The sequence below is a fragment of the Larimichthys crocea genome, chromosome XXIII, assembly GCF_000972845.2.
Source record: "Larimichthys crocea isolate SSNF chromosome XXIII, L_crocea_2.0, whole genome shotgun sequence".
Taxonomy (NCBI): domain Eukaryota; kingdom Metazoa; phylum Chordata; class Actinopteri; family Sciaenidae; genus Larimichthys; species Larimichthys crocea.
In genome coordinates, this window is record NC_040033.1 from 639,089 (window position 1) to 658,508 (window position 19,420).

Here is a 19,420-nt window from a genome sequence, read left to right on the forward strand (position 1 = left end):
GACCTGGATGAACCTTCACAGAATTCTTCCCATGGAAAGTTTATGTAAATTTATTTAAAGTGCTCCATGGCAGCCCAGAGCGGACAAACTGAACGCTGGCTTTCGATACAGCCTTAAGTTTCTCGTCACGTGTTCGATCGCGTGTCACAGAGAGAGGCACGAACGGGCGCTACACTCGTTAAAAGTTTCCGTCAAGCTTCGATTTGTTTTGCTGTTTATTTCTGGACGTTTGTTGAGGAAATAATTCACCTCATCCTGTCAGGCCAGACCTCGTTCTCTCCCGTGTGTGACCCACATTACCAGAGGAAACAAACTGAGCATCGCGGCGTGTTTAATTGTCCATAAGAGCAATTAAACACTTGACAAAGAGCTCAGTGATAAATATGAACAATGAGTCACCGCTGGCTGTGTGTCTGTGTTTCCGTCTGTCTCCCCCTCTCTGCTCTCTCTCCATCTGTCTGCCTCACACCCCGTCTTCCCCTCTCCGTCTCCCCCGCAGAGAATCACTCGGCCCCCCCGGACGTGACGGGCTACTCGTCAGACTCGTCCCACTCCCACACCGAGCGTCACCACATGGCCAACATGGGAACCATCGCCAGGAACACGCAGAAGTACGGCAACGCCGAGCGCATGGAGACGGGCGACGGTAAGAGTCATCTCTGCGAAAGCGCCGTCACGCCTTTTTAGCCCGCTCCAAACCGGAGACGGTCGGGACAAAAATAGAAAGTCCTTAATCAGGAGGTGAGCTCGAATTGGACCACCGCCTTAGAGAACTGACCAATTACACTGTCTGTTCATGTCACTCCCCTGGATGAACAGATTGGACTTTTCTTTTTCTTTTATTATCCTTTCATTGTGTTTAAGCGTCTGTGTTCTTTTTCAGCATGCTCCACATCACGCAGATAAAATCCAGCGTTTCTTCCTCAGTCCTGACAGAACTAGCCGTAACACATGATGAGGACTGTCTGCAATCCACGCCACCGCAAAACGTTTCTCCTCACCCCATGTGTGTGTGTGTGGGGTTCTTACAGGTGTTCCAGTCAGCAGTCGCGTGTCAGCTAAAATCCAGCAGCTCGTGAACACGCTGAAGCAGCCGCGCAGACCTCCACTACGAGAGTTCTTTGTCGATGACTTTGACGAGCTTCTGGAGGGTTAGGAAAACCGTCTTTGATTCTGCATGACCTCATGATTCTGTCTGATTTAAGTTCCAGTGTGTCCTCCTCCAATCTCTCTTCATACTTGGGAGTCATGAGTGATTCTCTAAAAAAAAAAGAAAAAAAAAGGGGGGTCTCCTTTAAGAACACAATAAAATGTGTCGCACAGGTGAGAACTTCACGTTCACCTCATTCTATCAAAACTTTTTGGTTGAGAGCGAGGGACGCGACCCAGTGCAGGAGAGTTTAGCTGCGTCTGTGAGTGCAGAATGAGCTCCACCTCGACCAACTGCAACAGCAGGATCCTGCTTTTAGTCATCAGCGAGGTCACATACAGTTGTGCTCATAGATTTACGTTCCCCTGGTCAGAATTTGTAACATGTTAGTACCGTGTATTGCCCTCTTTAGCATCAATAGTGACAGTTGTGGACGAGGCCCAAAAATCTTCCAGGTCCTATAAATCTTTGGGTTGTCTTGCATGAACTGCAGGTTTGAGATCTCTACAAAGTGGCTCAGTGATGATACCGAGGTCAGGAGACTGAGGCCTTCTGCAGTGTTGACTCGGCCTCGTGTTCAGGATCGTTGTTTCAGCTGCTATTAATTTCAAATTGTGCTCCAATATTTCCTGATAACATGCTGCATTCAGTTTTCCATCAATTCTAGCTAAATAATCCCGTGCTGCTGTAGCTCACACACAAAAACATCAACCCCCCAAAACATCAGAGATCCACCTCCGTGCTTCTCAGTAGGGATAGTGGTTTTCTCTCCAAACGACATAAAGTTCGACATTTTTTGATAATTAATGGCTTCGTCTGACCACTGTCCCTAAATCAAAGAAAGGTTTTCATCATGATCGGTCATATTTTCCATAAAAAGATGGCTAATATTTCACAAATACACAAATTCTGCCAGGGGTATGTAAATCTATGAGCACAACTGTATAACGTTAGAACAGTCACAGGGACAGTTATACTTACTTGTGTAACTGTATTTGGTACTTTTACTTAAAGGTGGGGAACGTGATTCTGTAGAAACACCACGACGTCACAACAAAACAACAGCAGAAAGTATTTTGGATGTCCGTGTGCGAGTTACTGAACGTGGTCCGTGCACGCAGCCTGGAGAGATATTTGCTGAATTTGACAAAAGATGTGTGTTGGATAAAAACTGCATATCTCGCCTTTAAGTGAAGGATCCGAATACTTCCTAAGTTTGTGCAGAAAGAGAGAGATAATAATCGCACAGAAACATTTATTTACATGTTAAAGCAGCGCGGCGGTGTAGTCCCTGCATGTTGGCCCTCCGCACCACCTCATCGCTCCCTGCAGCAAAAGATTGAGGGGTGATTATAGCAGATATCCTCCCTCTGGGACCTGCAGTTGGATGCCGGGGGAGGTGACGAGGCTGAATAAAGCGAAGCATCAGCAGCAGTGAAGGTCGGAGCGATCGCTTATATTCAACGAAGCGGCAGCGCTCGTAGAAGAGAGGGAAGAGCTGCGCAGCTTAGAAAGGAGGTGTCGGACAGGAGCAGCGCACGATGACCGCCTGAACCGGCTCGCAGACTTTGCTCTGTTAAATTTGAATCAGTGATATTAGTAATAATCATCCACTGCTGAATAAAGAGTGCAGACACTCTCCCTAAAGAGCACTCGAAGACTTTATTTTTAAGATTTTGGTAGATATCAGTCTGGAAAGTGTCGAAATATCTGAATCGAAATACTTTTTTATGTCTGTCCCACACCACTGAGTCAGTGTGAAGAATGATTTCCCTCTAAAGACTCATATGGAATAGATAACAGGGCCCAGATGACGATGAGCCAGCTTCATACAGAACACAGAGTTCTCCACCGAGTGGTTTTGAAGTGTATATCTTCTGAATCTTGAGCCCAGAGATCTCTGCAGATCGTCATGGCTGTCCGCTGTTTGCTTTGCTCTCACCATCCGGCTGCGTTTTCTATCTTTGTCTCCTCATTTCTTTAAAATTTCTGCTATTCTCTGGAGCATTTTGGACCCATTTCACAATGTGTAGAGTGGATGAGGGTGGGTAAAGTGGTCTACTGCCTCCTCTCAGCCGTCCTGCTCTCTAAACTAAATATTAAAGGGAGTCACACATAGTACTGTGTTAATAACAGGTGCGCCTGATAAATTATCAGTGTATCTGAGTGTGATTACAGCTGCCTCACTGCTGCTGGCTCTGGCTAAATGTTTCCATGTGCTGTCTTCAACACAAAACAAACTGATGTTCTCCGTCTCCTCTCGTCTCCAGTCCAGCAGCCGGATCCCAATCAGCCGCGGCCGGAGGGGGCGGAGATGATGCCAGTGCGGGGCGAGGCGCTCGGGGTGGTCACCAACTGGCCACCGTCCCTGGAGGCTGCGCTCCAACGCTGGGGGACCATCTCCCCCAAAGCGCCCTGCCTCACCAGCCTGGACACGGCGGGGAAGCCCCTCTACGTCCTCACATATGGTAACCAGGCTCTGCTGGAGAGTCCGATTGTTTGATCCAAGACTGAAACTGCTGCTGGTTCACTCAAGTTTCAAGTTTCTCTCGTATCATGCGGCGCTGTAACGCTGCATCAGTACATTCGTCATGCTCACACATTCAAATGAAGTCACAATGTTTTTGTGACTTCCTGAATCTGAAGTTGTCATTTTATGTTTTAAAATTCCTTCAAAATAAAAGCCTCTAAAGCTCTCCGCAGATTTGAGGTCCTGATCTCTACATAAATATCAATGCAGAGCAGCTGTTGGAGCTTTGCCTGCAATAAAATACAAGCTGAGATCATAAAAACGACGAGTTAAATAAGAAAATAAAAGATTGTGACCTGACAGAGACACGTTCTGCTCAAGAACAAAACTTAGAAGTCCTGAGTCTCTATATTCAAGTCAGGTCAACTTTATTCTACACAGGACTGAAATATTGTTTCTTTCACATCCCCGGTGTAAACAAGCAATAAAATAAAGAGATATCAAAAAAAGTATGGCAAATATAAAAAGATCTAAACAGTGTAAATATATCAAATATAAACAGTATGAACCGTGCAAACAGTTTAATATTTACCAAAAGGTTAATATGTATCAGTAAACATGTATTTCTGTATATTTTAAGGATAATCTGCCGGGTACAGGTGTGCAGGAAAATAAAATCAGGCATCAGGAAAAGCTCCGGCCCACCCTCAGCAGGGAATCTATTTATTCCTCACACACCTGTCCACCAAGAGTGCATTAGACAACACTTTAAATATAATCCATGATAAACCTCTCCTGACTGCTGAAACACTCTTAAATGTCATCACTTTAGGGAGTTTATTTTTTTATTTTATCAACGGCGTGTTCTGGAAATAGAAGTCCAGAAACACACACTCACACACCCTCGTATCCTGTGTCCTGCTCCCTGCAGGAAAGCTGTGGTCTCGCAGCATCAAGCTTGCCTACAACATCCTCCACAAACTGGGCAGCAAGCAGGAGCCCATGGTGCGGCCGGGCGATCGGGTGAGTCACGCTCCTCCTCCTCCTCCACCGCCACCTCACACGATTTCTGTTGTTTCCTGCTCTTTGTGTTCATAAAACATGATTATTATTTATATTTTACCTGTTTATGCCAGAATAAGTCTCAGCTAGCCTGGCATTGTCCAGTATCAACCTACCAGCACCTCTAAATCTTACAGATTAACTCATTATATCTTGTTTAATTTGTTCAAAAGTGATTCATACCGAAGAGGACAGACATGAGAAAGGTGTCCATCGTTTTGTCACAGTACAGTAGTTTCCCCAGAAGTCAAACTATTCCTTTAAACTTGTGATTGGTTGTTCATTCGTTTAGATGAAGATGTTCGTATTGTTAGTGTCCGGACAGATGTTGTAAGAGCTCGTGCTTGTTGCTTGGAAACTGCAGAGAGTTTTCCACTCTTCGTCTCCGTGCTAACGTTTGGAAATGAGCTGATCTGTCTCCTCTCTCTCTCTCTCTCCCAGGTGGCGTTGGTGTTTCCTAACAACGACCCCGTGGCCTTCATGGTGGCCTTCTACGGCTGCCTGCTGGCCGAGGTGGTCCCTGTTCCCATAGAGGTCCCCCTGAGCCGCAAGGTACCACGTCACCACGTCACCACTCTCTCTTTAGTTTTCAGTTTGATTCCTCAGGATTAGTTTTCTCTACGGGAGGTCAGGTCATTTCATTTTTTACAGCGCTGCCGTGTAACGTTAATCCTCTCCTCGCTTTCTCCCAAACTCCTGCTGTGTTTCGTTTCATTTGTTTGAAACAAATCTGCAGCAGCAACGAGTATTTACTCATTAATTAGGCTCGGTGCCGTCACCTCTTAGTATGTTACAGTTCCTGTAGCCGCTATGAAACGCGGCCGCTCGCCTCTGCAAAACTGTTGGTGTAGGGTCGGCATGGTTACACCGCTGCAGCTGAAAATACCTTTTGCTGCACATCGGCTGCCTCTCTTGAACCCCTTCCCCCATCCTGCATTTGTGCTGCAGGGTTTTCCATAAAATTTCAGTTTTGGCAGCAGCAGCAGCAGGAGTGCAGCAAACAACAAACATGAAACACTATAAAATCCTACGTCTGTATTTGAAAGCAAAATAAAATTTCCCGATGACAAACCGAGCACGGAGTTAACCGTCCGCTCATTCCCTTTTATCGTCCAATAGGATGCCGGCAGTCAGCAGATCGGATTCCTGTTGGGCAGTTGCGGCGTTACCGTGGCGCTGACCAGTGACGCTTGCCACAAGGGCCTGCCCAAGAGTGCAACAGGAGAGATCCCACAGTTCAAAGGTGAGAGTGAACATCATCAATCATCAGGCCTGAGGTTTCCCCCCCGGTGGAGGAGGGGCGGTCTGTGTGCACGTAATGAGAACGAGAGTGTGTTTGAAACGTTGAGGTGTGAATGATATTTATATTTTATTATTTATAACCTGATTAAACCTAAAATTAACAGAATCAGTTGTACTTCCTTTTTTTCTCGACTGGGTCTATTTAGTCTGTTTTAAAAAAATATATATATACACATATATATATTTTAATATACATTTATGCATAATCTTACTCCTTGTAACTACTTCTGCAGGTTGGCCCAAGTTGTTGTGGTTTGTCACGGAGTCGAAGCATCTTTCCAAACCTCCTCGAGACTGGTTCCCTCACATCAAGGATGCAAACAACGACACTGCTTACATAGAGGTGACACACACACACACACACACACACACACACACACACACACACACACACACTGTTGATCTGAGCTGACATTCCTCCGCTGTGCTGCGTTTTATAACTGATGTTTCTATATTTTCTGCAGCGCATTAAAAACAGAGTTTGCTTATGATGCAGAATAAGGAAATCTATTTTAATCTTATATAATAAGACACGGCTGCATTAACTGCTGCTTTCTGAGCAGCTTCATTAATGCGGAGAAGTAAAAACATTGAACATGTTTCACACTTTAAAGGTCCGGTGTGTGAGATGTACTGCCACCTGGCTGTGAAGGTGCAGATTGCAACCAAACGGATACTGTCTCTGTGCCAGAGCCGGTGTTTGGTTCGTCTGTCATTTCCATACACAGATTATTATTCACAAATAAAAACATACTTCTGAATATTCACTTCCTGCCAATCCTCTATCCATCCTCCCAAATCTTACACTGGACCTTTAATGTGCAGTCTGAATTTATTTATTATTAAATTAGTATTAATATTTTTGCATTATTCTGTTTCCAGCTCCTCAGACGTGAGAATTTGCTGCTTGAATCTTGTTTTATGTTGTTGACTATTGTTGACACAGTATCAGATTTTTCTTGCACAATTAGTGTCCAAAAGAATTAACGATGAAGACTTGAAGAAAATGCAGTCAGAAAAAAAGTGTGGGGAGGTGAAGAGAGTCTGTAAACTGTCCCAGTCTGCATGAGACTGACAGTTTATTTCTGCTACGAACACACACAGCTGAAAAAGAAGCTTCTCTTCTGAGTGAACACGAACTACCTGAACCCTGTTCCAAAAAAGAAATGACAGAAAGTCGGTTACTAACCTGGACTCGTGGACTCGCGGACCGCTTCAGTCTTCTTTAACATGATCACAAAACGAGTCAATCGAAGCTCAGGGAGCTCGTTCACAAAAACCTGAAGACCAAAAGATTCATGGAGAGAATAATTCGATAAATAGACTGTTTATATTTTAATGGGCGACTCTTTGTATCCACACTTTTATCCGAAGTTTTAAAAATGATTTCTAACCGCCTTCGTCTGTTGTTTTGTCTCTCAGTATAAAACCTGTAAGGACGGCAGCGTGCTGGGAGTCACGGTGACGAGGATCGCTCTGCTCACACACTGCCAGGCTCTGACCCAGTCCTGCAGCTACACCGAGGGTAGGCGCACACACACACACACACACACTAAAACAAACACACACGGTTCAGTATTTAATTATTTAGTCGTTTAACTCTTCTCTCTGCCGCTCTGCCTGCAGCGGAGACCATCGTGAACGTCCTGGACTTTAAGAAGGACGTGGGCCTGTGGCACGGCATCCTGACGGTAAGACCTGCCTGGTGGAGTTCAGAGGTCGTGACGTTTCATTTCCCGTTTGCTTTGCAGCTTCGCCTCTGACATCGCGGCGTGTAAAGCCGTGAAGACGGGTTAACAGTCTAACAGATGGAATCCTCTATTTGAATTTTTATTGACCGTAACACGGGACATAACAACTTTGTAATAAAGACTCAAATAACGTGTGTGTGTGTGTGTGTGTGTGTGTGTGTGTGCAGAGTGTGATGAACATGATGCACGTGATCAGCGTCCCGTACTCGCTGATGAAGGTCAACCCTCTGTCGTGGATCCAGAAAGTCTGCCAGTACAAAGGTCAGACTCACACTCCGCTCAGGCAGCTCACTCCATTCACCTGTCTGTCAAATAGATTAAATGCTAATTTCCTGTCTGTCTGCCTGTCTGTCTGTCTCTTTATGTGTGTGTGTGTGCAGCCAAGGTAGCGTGTGTGAAGTCCAGAGACATGCACTGGGCTCTGGTGGCCCACAAAGACCAGAAGGACATCAACCTGAGCTCGCTGCGCATGCTGCTGGTGGCCGACGGATCAAACCCCTGTAAGGTCACATTCAGCCTCGGCGGCGGGCGCTCTCTCGCTGAACGGAGGGGAGTTTAGAGAAGAGGTGTATTAGAGACAGAGAATGTCAGAGAAATGGATAAACCCTCATGGGAAGTCGGGAAACTGGGTCACTTTACAGGAATAGAGCAGGATGTGTCCGACGATGCACATTCGCTACAATAAATTCAGAGAGGAAACGAGACTGAAACATAACCGACGTTTTCTGGTTCATGCTGATAGTTTGGCATCTTTTAATCATTAACCAGGTTTGCCACACGTCGTTCACGTTACTGCCGACCGCAGCGAGTTCTCGCTGCACGTCTGAGGCCTCACGTTGGTTTCTGTTGACTTCAGACTTGTTGTTGGATGGTGGTGATCCATCACCGTGCCCGTTTAGTCTCTGTGTTCTTTGACACATTTGGGTTGTTGTCATGAAGCGACGTAGCTGTAAACACTTTAACCCCCTCCTCCACCCTCGGTACGTTCAAGTGTACCGCAAGGAAGCATTTTTTTAAATATTTCAAACCAGCATGAAGTTATAAAATGTAATTTAAATCGCTCTTCTTCGAGCTTCCTGCTTCAAATTCACCAGAAGACATCTCAAGAAATTTTGAGTTTGTCGGATGCTTTCTGCCCGGCAACCAGCTCTAGTTAACTACCAACTAACGCCACTGCAGTCGACCAATCAGAGCAGAGCCACAAACAGCAGCAGCAGCTGAGGGAGAGAAAAAAACCTTGAAAGTTCAACCTCGAACATGCGACCGAATCGTGCCAAACCGTACGTCGTATCAAACAACCGAGACGCCCGGAGGCGTCCTCATCTCGCCGAGCACGTCCACGCTGAATCTGAGAGACGGAAGTCAAAAACCAAAACTATCTGTCTGACAGCTTCACGTGAGCGAGATCACACATTTTCCTACAGTTCGATGTTAAAGTTACGTCTCTACAGTGAAATTTGTAACCATGGGAGCAGTTTGAGAATTATTTTTTCGGCAGATTTTTCGCTCCCTCCGAACATGCCGTCCTCGTTTTTTTTGGCATCTGTCAGCAGAACGCTTCGAAAACTCAGCGCACAGTTCTCCAGGCCGAGCCGCACGTTTCAAAACCTTTTATGTGCATGTGCGACCAAAACTTGCGGAAGGAGTAGCCTACCGAATACGGAGAAAGAACAAGAAGAGGTAGTATGGGGAGTCTTGATAGTGTGCCCTCTACAGCCACACTAATAACGTCTAAGTTACCGTGGGAGATGAGAAGAAGCTGTAGTTGTCTGGCAGGAAACATCAGCCAAATATTCGCCACATTTTGTCTCTGGAAAACACACAGAGCTGTCAGTGCAACCGAAGACTGAACGAACGTGGACGTAGTCTCAGTGACGCGAGTGTGGCGGCTCTGACCGTATCCTATCACTAAGCTCGTTAACCTAAACATCTCAGTAGCTTCAGTAACAACAGTGTAAATAATCTAATAATGTTATATATAATAATATATCACACAAATGCAGAGAAACGACTTTTACCTTTGGTCATTTAAATTGTTTTTGCTGCCTCTGCTCGTGCCTGCGTTGCACAGCGACCTTCGCCAAAAAACATAGAAGCACCGAAATAAAACTCAGAAATGAAAATGAAGTTATTCAGCATCAAACGTTCAAATGTCGTTTCTTGTGTGTCAGGGTCCATCTCCTCCTGCGACGCCTTCCTCAACGTCTTTCAGACTAAAGGGCTGAGAGCCGACGTCATCTGTCCCTGCGCCAGCTCCCCCGAGGCCCTGACAGTGGCCATCAGGAGGTACACACACACACACACACACACACACACACACACACACAGAGACTCGCCTGTGCAAACACATCCACGCAGAGTCCGGTTTATTTCTCTCTGCAGCAGCTTTTCATCAGCACCGACGATCAACACAAACTGCTGCTGCACAGTTAAACACACTTTAATAGACATTCTTACACACACACACACACTCATGCATGCTGTGTGTGTAAAGCCCTGTAGCTTAATGACTGTCTGAACTGTGTGTGTGTGTGTGTGTGTGTGTGTGTGTTTTGTGTTCAGGCCAGTGGAGGACAGCAGCCAGCCTCCGGGTCGAGGCGTCCTGTCCATGCAGGGTCTGACCTACGGTGTCGTTCGGGTCGACACAGAGGAACGGCTCTCTGTGCTCACCGTGCAGGACGTCGGTACCGTCACACCAGGAGGTACGTCTGTGTGTGTGTGTGTGTGTGTGTGTGTGTGTGTGTGTGTGACATTTTACAGCTCTCTGCTTCAGAGTAAAGACTCGAGATTGAAGTTTTTAGTCCCAGAAACTGTGTCTGTGGACGTAAACTTATTTTAGTTTATCTAACACTCCAAAACATCTGTAGCTGTAATTACAACACAGCTGGCTTCATTTTTAACACCGGATGTCATCCTAGTTTTAATTTTATCATCATCTCCTTCATGCACGACGGGCAGCGTGCATTCTTTGCTGGTTTTAAAGTCTGTGAATGTGCAAAGATCTAGAAAGCACAAAGAGAAGCTGCTGTCCTGTGATCCCTCCGAGAAAGTTTGTCTGCAGATTAAACAAACATTAAAATCAAATACTGCCGGGCCGGGCGGGGTTAAACTGTCGGTTTCCGTTGTCAGTTTTATGTCTCGGGTCGACTGAGAGCATCTTTTAAGCAGAGCGCTTCCCCGGCTCGTAACCGTCGGCAGCCAGATGTTTTAAAAAAAGTGCGGTCGGAACTCGACGTGAGAAAATGCTGATTTGTGAAAGGCGTGATCGGCGCTGTCGCTACATCTGTAAACATCCTGTCCGATCAGCACTGCACATGTGCAACTCTCAACTGAAGAACACAACGATTCTTCATGATTAATAAATTACAGCCAGCTGCATTCGCTGCATAAGATAGACTTTGTTGATCCCACGCTGGGGAAATTCATCGTTACAGCGGCTCACGATATACAAGGTGGATGAGGGAAGGAGCAACCTGGGTCCTGCAGCGACCCGGTTCTGTCTCTGGTCCACAGACGTTTCCTTTGCAGGTCTCACAAGTTAAGTCCGAAGCGAGTTCAGAGTTGCAGAGAGCATTACAGCACTGGTATGTTATAAAAACTTGTATGTTTGCACCATTAAAGAGACAAAATAAGTCAAAGACGAACCTCAGAACTGTTCTGATCAAATCTCAGACGCTGTTTACTCGTTCTGTGATCAGAGGACGAGGACTGCAGAAAGTCCTCTGTACAAATAGATGGTGTTTAGTTTGAAGTTCTTTGTACGTGGAGAACAAAACGTCGTGGAACCAGACTGACAATGGAAAGACGAAGAAGCTCTGAGCAACAGTTGAGACGATAAAAGAAAGCTCGGGATCAAAACGTGTGCAGGTTCAAATAGAAAAACATCTTCCTGTGCTTGTAAAGAAGCCGGCATTAACAGGCCCGTTTAATCTGAGCGATGAGTCGTGCCATGCAAACACTGCTGGAAGAACGTTTGCTGTCAAACAGCCGTTACTGAAAGAAGCGTCGATCAAACAGGTGATTCGAAGCGTTCGAGCGGAGCAGCCTCTCCGTGTCGTCATGCACCAAAATCCATCAAGCCCATTAAAGGGTAAAAGGAGTCTGAAGTGAATGTTAATGTGCCGCCACTTCTTTTCATCAAATTTCGGGGACGTTCTCTCTCTCTCTCTCTCGGTCTCCTCGTGTTTTCAGAAATCAGTTCTCCGGAGACAAAGTCACACAGACACTTTAACAAGGTAACACAGGACATAAAAAAGCTTTTAGGACGCGATGCATCATCTGTTCAGCTGCTAATGAAGAAGAAGACACGTCCCAGCGCTTGGCTGGCGCGTCGTGGACGGGATGAAACTTGTTTGTGATCCTTTAATTTATTTTAATTGCAACTAGAACGATTGTTTCTATTAAATAGTATTAAAATAATAAGTCTGTTTCTCTGAAGGACGTTTCTGTCGTCTGTTTCCCGGCATAAAATCATTTCAGCTTTTAAAATGTTGTCTTCTTACGTCTTCATGTTGTGAAGATGTGCAATGAAGTTTTTTTTTAAAAATTCAAATAAATTCCCCTTAAATTGACTCAGATTTTCTGTTTTGATAACGTAGGGATATTTATATATTATATAAGTTCAACAGTTCGCCTTTGTCTACAGATTTTATTCACAAGTAATCAACAAAATGATTAGTAAGTTTAAAAACTGTGGCTGGTTAATTTCCTGCTGATGGACTAATTAATAACTTTACAATGCAGTGTGTATTAACCAAGCAGCATGGCTGGGAAATGTGCCAAAAAAAAAAAACTGCAGTTCCTCTAACGTCCACTTGAGGCTGGCTCCAGAAGTGAGTCAGTCTCCATAAGTCCCCATGTCCAAATGTCCAACTTCACAGCAGAAATAAACATGTTTACAGCCTGGTACAAAAAACAGTTTTGGTCTCTGTAGCTAATTTCCCCGTTCATGACAACTGTACTGAGGGTGAATTTATATACAACTCACCTGTTCACATTATATTAAGGCTTAAAGTTATGCAGGATTAAGAGCGTGGACGCTTTGATCGACAAGTGGGTGTGGTTACAGCACGCCTCAGGTCTGCTGATGATTTTGAGATTAACCAGGAGGCGGAAGAGGCGACGCATAGCGACCCATCGACATCATCAACATGAAATTGATGATTTAATAAAAAGAACGTTTGTGTAAATAAGTTTTAATTCCAGGACTCTTTAAAACTAAAGTTTAAAAACTACAAATATTTTGAGATGAAATAAAAATTCAGCTTTTTATCTCTGAGATTCTCCACATGGATCCGTGCACGCTTCCCTCTCCTCGTGCACAAACTGCAAACATGAAGCTCTGTCTCTCTTTGTGATCCATAAAAGAAGATCACACACACACACACACACACACACACACACACACACATACACACAGCTAATCAAACATCAACTCACACCACCCGGTGTTCACCACGGGAACTACAACCCGGGGACATTTAAAAAGAAGGGATGTTGTGACGGGTGACGAGCTTTTCTAAAAATCTAACCGAGAGTTCGATGACTGGAAACTGATCAGCAGCCCAAAAACAGCCACAGAATATCAGAATATATACAAACAACAGACGGGTTCTGTTCCTGTTATCTGCCTCAGATATTCTCTTCTTAACCCAGTTCCTCAAATAACCTGGTTCTGTGTCGAAACAGACGTGAGTCGACGTCATATCTGGGTTACAACAACCTACTTAAAGCTCACACTCTGATGTCGGCCGGCTTCACTCCCACAAACAGGTGGATGCTGGTTCTGGTGCAACCTCGTGATCATCAACGCTCTCACTGTCTCTCTCTGTCTGTCTCTGTCTGTGTCTGTGTCTCTGTCTGTCTCTGTCTCTGTCTGTCTGTGTCTCTCGCCCAGGTTTGGCGTGTGTGGTGAAACCAGAAGGCGTCCCTCAGCTCTGTCAGACGGACGAGATCGGTGAACTCTGCGTCTGCTCCATCGCCACTGGAACCTCCTACTACGGCCTCACCGGCATGACCAAGAACACCTTCGAGGTGTGTGTGTGTGTGTGTGTGTGTGTGTGTGTGTGTGTGTGTGTGTGTGTGTGTGTGTGTGTGCAGTATTTCAATGTTAACATCAAGAACATCACATATAACAGAGTGCTGCACTTAGATACAAATCTGAGGTTCTGCTGCTCCACATGTCGGACCTCATTGACATATTACATCCATAAAATATGCAGCTGTGTTCTAGTTTAAATACGTATGCACTGTTAAATCTTTATGTTAAATATCTCAGCTTCAAAGCACTTTTACTTTCTTTAATTTCTGCAGCGTGGTATTAGTACACACACACACACACACACACATCGTGAATCTTTGTCGTCAGCACCTCGAGTATCTCCGGTTATTTTGTTCCTAACAGCGTTTTTTCATGCACGTTTGGAGGCAAGACGTCAAAATTTATGGTTCAAGAAGTTACTGAACTAATTAATTAATTATCACAATGGTTCCTGTTAATTATCTGACCATCGACTAATTGATGACTCGTCTAGCTGCGTCCTGCCTCTGCCGCCTCACGGCTGATCTAAGGTGTGGATCATCAGCTGCTCAAACAAGTCACCTGTAATGACACCCACCTGTCAATCAAAGCGTCCACGCTCTTAATCCTGCATTACTTAATATAACCTGAACAGGTGAGATGTATATAAATTCACCCTCAGGCTTCACGTCGCAGAGACGGAGGTTGCCGCTTGGTTCAAACACTGAATTCGTTCGTTTGTTACAGATTCACGCCACGCTGCACTCCGCAGGTCTTTACCTTCACGTGGTGTCAGACAGACCTGAAGTGTTCACTCATTCAGGATTTATTACTTTAATCCATAATTCATATTTTTTAGTCTTTTATCTGACTTCGAATGAGATGAAGAGCTAACCGTCCATTCAGTGTTCACTGAATCACAGATAATCTCTGACACTGATGAATCGCTGCAGAATAAAAACATATATTACACATTAAAACATCTAACGGACGGACAGTTTGACTTCTTGTTTTGCATGTGTCGTCGTTCTTGACTTTATCAATAGAAAAGTTAAAAATACTGTGATATCTTATGTCTGGCTCCATCGAGCTGGCCGGTTGCCATGGCGACCCTGCATCTGAACGCCGTGTGTGTGTTGTTGTTGTTGTTGTTGTTTTTTTTGCAGGTCTACCCAGTGAGCTCCAGCGGCGGGCTGATCAGCGAGTACGCCTTCGTGCGGACCGGCCTGCTGGGCTTCATCGGCCCCGGCGGCCTCGTCTTCATCACCGGCAAGATGGACGGGCTCATCATGGTGAGCGGGCGGCGGCACAACGCCGACGACATCGTCGCCACGGCGCTGGCGGTGGAGCCAATGAAATTCGTGTACAGGGGAAGGTGAGCGGGAGCCGGCTTCTTACTTTGTTCCCAACAACACTCAGATGTTCAACATCACAACATCTGTGGCACAGCTGCAAAAACATCTGCAGTTTGAAGTTAGTGCCAAAGAAAAGGAAAGGTGGAAGTATTCTTAATATAGCATGAACTTAAACTGAGGTTGAACATCCCTTCAGTAAAACTTAAAGCTGCTCGTCGTCCTCTCTCCATGACAGACCTCCTCTAACATCTGCAGGACTTTCTAATCCATCTGCATCTTCAGCACCGTCAGAAACTCTCCTCTGATGTGACGTCGGAATATTTTAAATCTGACAATTGTGTCCTTAAAAACTCAGCTTCATCACTGAGGAAGTTAAAGATGTGGAGTCACGGCTTGTGTGTCGTGATGTCTTTCATGCCCCCACAGAGACAATCAGACTCACTTGATATTTAGTCTAACCACGAGTGGGAAAAATATGAATTCCTCATGTTTTATAGTCAGAGTGAGACCGTAACTCTCCCCTGAGATCTACTCTGCGGTTTGAGTCACCTGATGCTTCACTAGTCGATCCTGATTTGTCAGATTTATGGTCAGAATAGAAACTCAGACTGATGTTGTTCCTGCTGCACCCCTGCAGGATAGCGGTGTTCTCTGTGACGGTGCTGAGGGACGAGAGGATCGTGGTGGTGGCCGAGCAGAGGCCCGACTCCACCGAGGAGGACAGCTTCCAGTGGATGAGCCGCGTGCTGCAGGTAGATGACCTTGAACACTCCGCGGGTCGTTTTACACGAGCGCTGACCGGCTGTGACTGACCCGTCCTCTTCTTTTTCGTCTCCGCTTCTCAGGCCATCGACAGCATCCACGGCGTGGGCGTGTTCTGCCTGGCTCTGGTCCCGGCCAACACTCTGCCCAAGACTCCTCTGGGCGGCATCCACCTGTCGGAGATCAAGCAGCTGTACCTGGAGGGCGGGCTGCACCCCTGCAACGTCCTCATGTGCCCCCACACTTGCGTCACCAACCTGCCCAAACCACGGCAGAAACAACCAGGTGGGAGCTTTGTTTCAATATGTGGAAGTTTCTGTGTGTCAGGGAATACCTGCTAACGTGTGTGTGTGTGTGTGTGTGTGTGTGTGTGTGTGTGTGTGTGCTGCAGAGATCGGACCTGCCTCTGTGATGGTGGGGAATCTGGTGTCAGGGAAGAGGATCGCTCAGGCCAGCGGCCGAGATTTAGGACAGACTGACGACAACGACCAGGTGACACAAACAAACAAACAAACAAACAAACAAACATGTGATTAAAAAGTTACAGAAATATCATCCAGATTAAGAAAAAAAAAACTCTTTGTTACCATGGAAACGGGAGTTAATTGATCAGCTGCTCTGGATTAATCTGACTCGAGCTCCTCCGACGTGAGGATTTGCTGCTTTTCTCAGTTTTATATGATTGAAAACTGAATTTGATAAACAAGCCAATCAAACAAATAATTAAACTGAAGCTTTAAACGAGACCAACGTGTCTGAAACTAAACACCTCGTCCTCAAGGTCAAACAGTCACAGACCGAACAGATGAACTGTGAGGATCTCGACAGCTTCTGTCGTGTTTGAATCTCAGTCCTCGGATAAATTATCGTATTTGTGATATCTCATTGAATAAATTCAAAATCTGCAGAAGCTCGAAGGTCAAACCTGTTAACACAGGAGTTCACGTCGATTTGTGATCACACACATGAAGTCGATGAAGTTTGAAGAAAATCTTTCGGTAAACTGGTGATGAACTTCTTGTTCGTCTTCTTGCATCGATGAAACTAAAGATTTATCTGCAGAGCTGCTGATGTTCGTGGAAGCATCGTGCCGTTCCTCAGTTTAAATCTGAAAAGGTTCCCTTCACACATCGGGCTGATAACAATGTGTCTGTGTCCTTCAGTTCCTGTTCCTGTCGGAGGTTTTGCAGTGGCGAGCTCAGACCACACCGGACCACGTCCTCTACACCCTGCTCAGCTCCCGGGTAACGTCACACACTCCTCATGAACAGCCAATCAGCATCCAGGTCCCAGCAGCAGCTGATATCACTGCCTAGTCCAGCAGCAGTCAGCCCAGCTCGGCGTCTGTCTTTCAGCCTTTTATTTCACCAAGCTCTCACCAACCACTAAAAGTCAGTCCCACATTTACTCTTGTCCGGCGGCTTCTTGCTTCTTGCTCCTCTTCGCCTCTGCCATCGGGTCCATAGAGGCTGCTGAGCACGCTCGCCCAGCTCCAGTCCAGGGAGCACAGCTGAGCTAACAGCAGCTACATTTGGCATCTGTTTACTTCACTGTCCATCAGGAAACTCTGTAAATCACAGATGTAGTAGATAGAGTGGTAGTAACAAACGTTTTGCCCTCGTCTCTCTCCCTCCTCTCCTCCAGGGGGCGGTGTCCAGCTCCCTCACCTGCCTGCAGCTCCATAAGAGGGCGGAGCGAGTGGCGGCTCTGCTGATGGAGAGAGGAGGTCTGCAGGAAGGAGACCACGTCGCTCTGGTCTACCCGCCAGGTCAGGAACGTTTGTGGTTTGTAGATTTGTAAACGTTGGATTGAATCGATCGTCGCCTCCCTCTCACTGTGTGTGTGTGTGTGTGTGTGTGTGTGTGTGTGTGTGCGCGTGCAGGCATCGACCTGATCGCTGCCTTCTACGGCAGCCTGTACGCCGGCTGTGTCCCGATCACGGTGCGGCCGCCCCACCCTCAGAACATCTCCACCACCCTGCCCACCGTCAAGATGATCGTGGAGGTCAGAGAGTTCATTAATCATAACAGACACAAACATTATCGATTGTTTATCGTCGTCATATCGTCCTTCTGTTGTTTTCCTGCTTCGCGTCGAGACGTTTTGTCATTTTTATCCGACTTTAAAACAGAAAAGAGGTGAAACATGTAACACACGGCGTCGCTCTGACCTCGTCTGTCTCGTCTGCAGGTCAGTCACTCGGCCTGCGTGATGACCACGGCGGTCATCTGCAAGCTGCTGCGCTCCAAGGAGGCCACGGCCACAGTGGACATCAGGAACTGGCCGCCCGTCCTCGACACCGGTACAAACACACCCAAACCTTTTTTTTTTTCTACCCTCGTGAGGACGTTCATGTGCTGGCATCATCACAACTGTTCCTCTGACCTCGAAAAGCGTTTTTTTCTTCCACAGCAACATTTACTACGTCGGTTTTTACTGGCTGCTTGTTTAGTTTCTAAATCCAACCGTCGACGGGACACAACGGGAGTTGCTGTGTAACAAATGCTGTGTGTGTGTGTGTGTGTGTGTGTGTGTGTGTGTGTGTGCCACAGATGACCTGCCAAAGAAGAAGCCTCCAGCTCTCTATAAGCCCACCAACCCTGACGGTCTGGCCTATCTGGACTTCAGTGTGTCAACGACCGGCATGCTGGCCGGAGTTCAGGTCAGCTCAGCGCTGATCCTCGTCACTCATCCCTCTTTAATCCGTTTATTTATTACATTGCATTACACGTGCAGAGTTTGTAGTCCTGACACACAAACTACATCTAACACGTCCAGCCGAGACGTGCTCTGATGTTTCAAGTGACAAACTCTTTAAGATTAACTGTCAGTCTTTCCACCCTGTTCGTCTCTGTGTGTGTCTTGTTGTGTCTTGTTGTGTCTTCCTCTCTCCAGATGTCCCACAATGCAGTCGGGGCCTTCTGCCGGTCGGTGAAGCTGCAGTGTGAGCTGTACCCGTCCAGAGAAGTGGCCATCTGTCTGGATCCGTACTGCGGGCTCGGCTTTGTCCTGTGGTGTCTCTGCAGGTCGGTCGTCTCCGTCGGTTTACACGCCGTGTAGTTATAGTTATAGATGTTTTTAAAAGTGGAATAATCTGTGTTTTTACGAGGAGTTTTACAGTGAGTTTCAGCTCATCGTTGATCTGTCAGGCAGCTGTTTTCACACTGGATTGCTCTTGAGATAAAATCCCAAAGAGTGGAGGCAGCTATAGCAACAGATAAACAAACGTTCAGCTGTCACATAAAGCACAGACCGCGGTCCAAGTCCAGACCCAGACTCTGGGGAAGAAGTTTAGTTAGTAACATGCATTAATGAGATTAATGAGACACGTATGTTTACAGATGGAGAGAGAGACAGAGAGAGTTTTCAGTAAGGGAGATGTGACTGCATCTTCAACCAATACCGTGCCTGACTAGGCATAATTGGCCGGTACTCGTTGCCTTTGTGGGTTCGAGTTGGTCGGGTTTAGACAGGAGGAGGACTGAGATTAGTCGAGAAGAATGTCAGATGTCAGATTGACTTTGCTTTCACATGAAGGTATAATACACG

General features: G+C 46.2%; 1 protein-coding gene across 3 annotated transcripts in view; it reads left to right on the plus strand.

The window, feature by feature from the left end:
• LOC104934169 (disco-interacting protein 2 homolog C) overlaps window positions 1-19,420 on the plus strand; it is a 43,420-nt gene that overhangs the window by 16,947 nt on the left and 7,053 nt on the right. For all 3 annotated transcript variants that reach the window (XM_027274331.1, XM_027274332.1, XM_027274333.1), the window contains 24 exons: window positions 500-646; window positions 1,032-1,151; window positions 3,421-3,618; window positions 4,552-4,643; window positions 5,124-5,234; window positions 5,802-5,925; window positions 6,218-6,327; window positions 7,407-7,509; window positions 7,611-7,675; window positions 7,903-7,996; window positions 8,116-8,235; window positions 9,907-10,021; window positions 10,298-10,437; window positions 13,632-13,768; window positions 14,921-15,129; window positions 15,747-15,861; window positions 15,955-16,156; window positions 16,263-16,363; window positions 17,035-17,115; window positions 17,516-17,639; window positions 17,754-17,875; window positions 18,062-18,173; window positions 18,424-18,533; window positions 18,767-18,897. In XM_027274331.1, coding sequence (XP_027130132.1) covers window positions 500-646; window positions 1,032-1,151; window positions 3,421-3,618; window positions 4,552-4,643; window positions 5,124-5,234; window positions 5,802-5,925; window positions 6,218-6,327; window positions 7,407-7,509; window positions 7,611-7,675; window positions 7,903-7,996; window positions 8,116-8,235; window positions 9,907-10,021; window positions 10,298-10,437; window positions 13,632-13,768; window positions 14,921-15,129; window positions 15,747-15,861; window positions 15,955-16,156; window positions 16,263-16,363; window positions 17,035-17,115; window positions 17,516-17,639; window positions 17,754-17,875; window positions 18,062-18,173; window positions 18,424-18,533; window positions 18,767-18,897 — 2,983 coding nt within the window. The remainder of the gene's footprint in view (window positions 1-499; window positions 647-1,031; window positions 1,152-3,420; window positions 3,619-4,551; window positions 4,644-5,123; window positions 5,235-5,801; window positions 5,926-6,217; window positions 6,328-7,406; window positions 7,510-7,610; window positions 7,676-7,902; window positions 7,997-8,115; window positions 8,236-9,906; window positions 10,022-10,297; window positions 10,438-13,631; window positions 13,769-14,920; window positions 15,130-15,746; window positions 15,862-15,954; window positions 16,157-16,262; window positions 16,364-17,034; window positions 17,116-17,515; window positions 17,640-17,753; window positions 17,876-18,061; window positions 18,174-18,423; window positions 18,534-18,766; window positions 18,898-19,420) is intronic.